Source organism: Gobio gobio (genome assembly GCF_949357685.1).
Source record: "Gobio gobio genome assembly, chromosome: 17".
Lineage (NCBI taxonomy): Eukaryota > Metazoa > Chordata > Actinopteri > Cypriniformes > Gobionidae > Gobio > Gobio gobio.
In genome coordinates, this window is record NC_137110.1 from 49,820,680 (window position 1) to 49,825,679 (window position 5,000).

The 5,000-nt window shown below is 39.0% G+C and overlaps 1 protein-coding gene across 1 annotated transcript in view; it reads left to right on the forward strand.

Annotated features, from left to right (window-relative positions):
* Positions 1-3,934, forward strand: part of necab3 (N-terminal EF-hand calcium binding protein 3) — a 99,615-nt gene extending 95,681 nt beyond the window's left edge. The window contains exons 12-13 of the mRNA XM_079840229.1: positions 437-528; positions 631-3,934. Of these exons, the coding sequence (XP_079696355.1) occupies positions 437-528; positions 631-659 (121 nt within the window). The 3' untranslated portion in view covers positions 660-3,934. The remainder of the gene's footprint in view (positions 1-436; positions 529-630) is intronic.
* Positions 3,935-5,000: the final 1,066 nt, after the last annotated feature.

Genomic DNA, 5,000 nt, shown 5'->3' on the forward strand with positions numbered 1-5,000 from the left:
TCATGATTCGACTCCCTGATTCATAACGCTTCGAAGCTTCATGAGGCCGTGTTTTGAAATCGTCATCACTATGTAAGTCGTTATTTAGGATTTTTTTGCGCACAAAAACTATTGTCGCCGATTCATAAAGTTATTGTAGAACCACTGTAGTGAGATGGACTTTGTAACGACGTCTTTAGTACCTTTTAAGGGTCTTGAGAGTGTAAAGTGCATTGAGCCAATGGAGGCCTTTCAGAGCATCAGATTTACACTAAAATATCTTCATTTGTGTCTGAAGATGAACGGAGGTCTGACGGGTGTCGAATGACATGAGGGGAAGTAATTAATGACAGAATTTTCATTTTTGGGTGAACTAACCCTTTAAACGACATGTAACTCACAGCTCAGTTTGCATCTGGAGGATGTTGTTGATTATATGATCTGATTCTCTCTGCAGTTATTTGCAGTCTGACGCCAGTAAGATGTTCCAGCGCTGCGTCATAGACATGCTGGAGGACCCGGAGATCGTCTCCACGATGCTCATGCCAGGTGAGAGTGTGTGTGCGTCACGTCGTTGATCCGTTTCTGACGGTCTTTAATGAGGAGTTATGATGCTTCATCTCTCTAATATCTCCTGTTTGTTCCTCACAGCGTCCTGGTGGATCATGACAAACAACTAACAGCAACCAGAAAACACAGAACCCCCGTCTGAAAAATGACCCCGTTGTGTCTTTGAATTAATAGCTCTAAAAAAAATCAGATGAATCATCTGTACGTGTGACACACAAACATACACACACACCTTTTTTTTGTGTTGCATTTTATAGATGTCTGTCTGATAGTTGACAGAAAACAGGGTTGTGCATCATTCAGAAGTGGATTCAGATGCTTTTACATTAGAGTTTAACTCCTGGATGTGAATTGAGGTTGGAAACTGGATGCAGAAATAGTGTTTAGTTTTTAGTTAATATTATTTTGTATTGTTCATTTTAATTTAATTTTGTGCATTTTTTAAAAAAACGATTGTATTTGAAGCTTCATTTATTTTATTTTTTATTATTTCCAGTTAATAATTGTAGTGCTTATTTCAGTTTCTAATTTTCATTTAAAGTTTTTCAGCTAATATTTCTATATTATTTTATGGTTATTTCAATGAACACATTTTTTAAATAGTTTTATTTATTTGATTTGAATTTAAGAAAGCAGAATTAAAAAGAAATTATATATATTTAAGTTCAAAGATATTAATATAAATGCTAAAGTATTTTAAATAATATATTGAATTATATTTAATAAGCTATCTTTGTTTTTATGGACCACAGTGGAAGGATACTCAATTTCATATAATTTACTTAATATACACTATATTGCCAAAAGTTTTAGGACATCACAAAACTCGCTCATCCATGTCTTTATGGAGCGACGCTTTGTGCACTGGTCAGTCATGTTGGGACAGGAAGGGGCCGAACTGTTCCCACAAAGTTGGGAGCATGAAATTGTCCAAAATGTCCTGCTGAAGCATTAAGAGTTCCTTTCACTGGAACTAAGGGGCCAAGCCATGAAAAACAACCCTACCCCATAAACCCCCCTCCACCAAACTTTACACTTGGCACAATGCAGTCAGGCAAGTCCCGTTCTCCTGGCAACGGCCAAACCCAGACTCGTCCATGGGATTGTCAGACAGAGAAGCGTGATTGGTCACTCAGAGAACACGTCTCACTGCTCTAGAGTCCAGTGGTGGCGCGCTTTACCCCACTGCATCCCACGCTTTGCATTGCACTTGGTGATGTAAGGAAACCCATTCCATGAAGCTCTACACACTGTTCTTGAGCTCATCTGAAGGCCACAGGAGGTCTGGAGCTCTTGACTCTTAGGAAAGTTGGCGACTTCTGTGACCCTCAGCATGCGCTGACCCCGCTCTTTGTGGCTGAGTTGCTGTTGTTCCCAATCGCTTCCACTTTGTTATAACACCACTAACAGTTGAGCGTGAAATATTTAGTATAATATTTGGACTTATTGCACAGGTGGCCATCGATCACGGCCCCACGCTTGAGTTCTCTGAGCTCCTGAGAGCGGCCCATTCTCTCACATGGGTCATGTGATATGATTGAATTTATGAAATTATACAATTATACAGGACAATAGCCATGAAGTGATTGAACACCTGAACTCAGTAATTTGGAGGGGCGTCCCAATACTTTTGGCAATATAGTGTATTATTATTTAATATAAGATTCATATTTTGACTGTATTTATCTTTAAGTTGAATGGTGGACAGTTTTTGTTGCTTTTTAGATCTGTTTTGATGGGATTTAATTAACTTGCACTAAAAAATGCTGGGTTAAAACAACCCAAGTTGGGTTGAAAATGGATAAACTCAGCAGTTGGGTTAAATGTTTGCTGGACAGTTTTATTTAACCCAACTATTGTTTAAAAATTACTGTAAGGCTGGCTTAAAATGAACCCAAAATAGGTTGTAAATTAAACATCAGAGACATAATTACTAGAGGCAACAGTAATAATCAAAAGGTGAACATTTATTAATAAGCAATTTAATAAATGTTTATTGTCGAATTATTATTCATATTCCCAACATATTTCGGGTTATTTTTAAGCGAGAATTATAATTTAAACAACAGTTGGAGTTAAATAAAACTACCCAATCGCTGGGTCAAAACAACCCTCCGACTGAAATAAGTTTGTCCATTTTCAACCAAACTTGGGTTGTTTTTAACCCAGCAATTTTTAGTTTAGGTAAACTAAGCTGAGGAGAAAATGTATCCATGTCAGGGAATGAATAAGCATGATTAGTCAAAATATTATTATGCACAATAAAAAAAATGCTGGGTTGTTTGAGCCCATGTTTGGCCCATTTAACCCAGCAGTTGTGTTCATATTTGACCCAAACATGGGTTGAAACGTTTTTTTAGAGTGTAAATATTAATGTATCAGAGCTTGTGTTGAGCTACGACTGTACACTCTAAAAAATTCTGGGTTAAAAATAACCCAAGTTGGATTTAAAATGGACTAACCCAGCATTTGGGGTGTTTTAACCCAGCGGTTGGGTTAAATGTTTGCTTTAAACAACCCAATCCCTGGGTTAAAACAACCCGATTGCTGGGTTAGTCCATTTTCAACTCAACTTGGGTTATTTTTAACCCAGAATTTTTTAGAGTGTGTTGAATTTCTTTGTAATTGGGAAAATTCGGACCGGTTCAGATTCAGACACACTCATGAAGCGAATCCCCCGTCGTGAATCGTGCTCGACCCGCCGCTAACAGACATCGGTGTGATATTCTAATCGCATGTATAGAAAATCAAAGCGTGTTTTGCTCCATTCCGTGATGAAGCTTTTCAAGCCAGTAGCTTTGATGCAGATACAGCGACTCTCAGAGCATAACAAGAATTCATGCGTTCTTGTAAATAACTAATAACTCTAGCAAAATGATCTGCTAACACCTTTAAAGTCACGTTTAGTACTTCTCTGGAGACTGGAACATGAGACTGACTGCATGCTGATTTATATTGTCAGATGATTTGCAACAATTATTTCTCAAGAGAAGCTTGAAATATAAGAGTGTGACTGTGAATAGAGTAGAATATTTCCTGGAGATGTGTTGTGATCCTTCCTGGAGGAGTTTCGAGGAGTATTTCACCCGTTCTGGCCTCATTTAATCACACTCAGGTCATGAAGTGATTCTGATTGACTGGTGTTTGAGTGACATATCCCAGACGGTTCACAGATAGATCCGGATCTGATGCTGTCTGGGATGCGGGAGAGATGATTTCAGGGTGATCTGTCCCTCTGTAAGATCCTGGCTTGACTGTCTTATTGTCTGATGAACATGGAAACCTGCTAGCTGTTGTACTGTTAACTGAAAAACAGAAACCTGACCGTTTGCTTTAGGGTTTTCACTGTATGTGGATTAGTCCATCAAATGAAAATAAACCTTGGATGATTATTCTGTGTGTGTTTTCGTTCTTCAGTCATCTTAGCTTTTAACTTTCTAATGTGTTGTTTGTGGATGATTTATGAATATGAAGCAGCATGGTCAGAAATATAGCTAGGATCAATAGGTTATGACAACATATGTTTTTAAAGGGTTAGTTCACCCAAAAATGAAAATAATGTCATTTATTCCTCACCCTCATGTCATTCCACATCAGTAAGACCTCCGTTCATCTTCCGAACACAAATGAAGATATTTGTGTTGAAATCCGAAGGCTCGGTGAGGCCTGCATAGGGAGCAAAGCAATTTACACACTCAAGATCCATTAATGTACTAAAAACATATTTAAATCAGTCCATGTGAGTACAGTGGTTCAATATTAATATTATAAAGCGACGAGAATATTTTTTTGGTGCGCCAAAAAAACCTAAATAACGTTAAATAATAAAAGTGATAACCGATTTCAAAACACTGCTTCATGAAGCTTCAGAGTGTATCGAATCATCGAGTCGAATCAGCGGTTCGGAGCATATCGAATCAGAGAATCGATTCAGCGGTTCGGAGCGTATCGAAATGATTCAGCGGCTCGGAGTGTATCGATTCAGCGGTTCAGAGCGTATCGAATCAGAGAATCGATTCAGCGGTTCGGAGTGTATCGATTCAGCGGTTCAGAGCGTATCGAATCAGAGAATCGATTCAGCGGTTCGGAGCGTATCGAATCATTAAATCGATTCAGCGGTTCGGAGCATAGCGAATCAGCGAGTCGAATCAGCGGTTCGGAGAGTATCAACTCAGCGAATCGATTCAGCGGTTCGGAGCGTATCGAATCATTAAATCGATTCAGCGATTCGGAGCGTATCGAATAATTAAATCGATTCAGCGGTTCGGAGCATAGCGAATCAGCGAGTCGAATCAGCGGTTCGGAGAGTATAAACTCAGCGAAACGATTCAGCGGTTTGGAGCGTATCAAATCATTGAATCGATTCAGTGGTTCGGAGCGTATCGAATCATCGAATTGATTCAGCGGTTCGGAGCATACCGAATCAGCGAATCGATTCAGCGGTTCGGAGC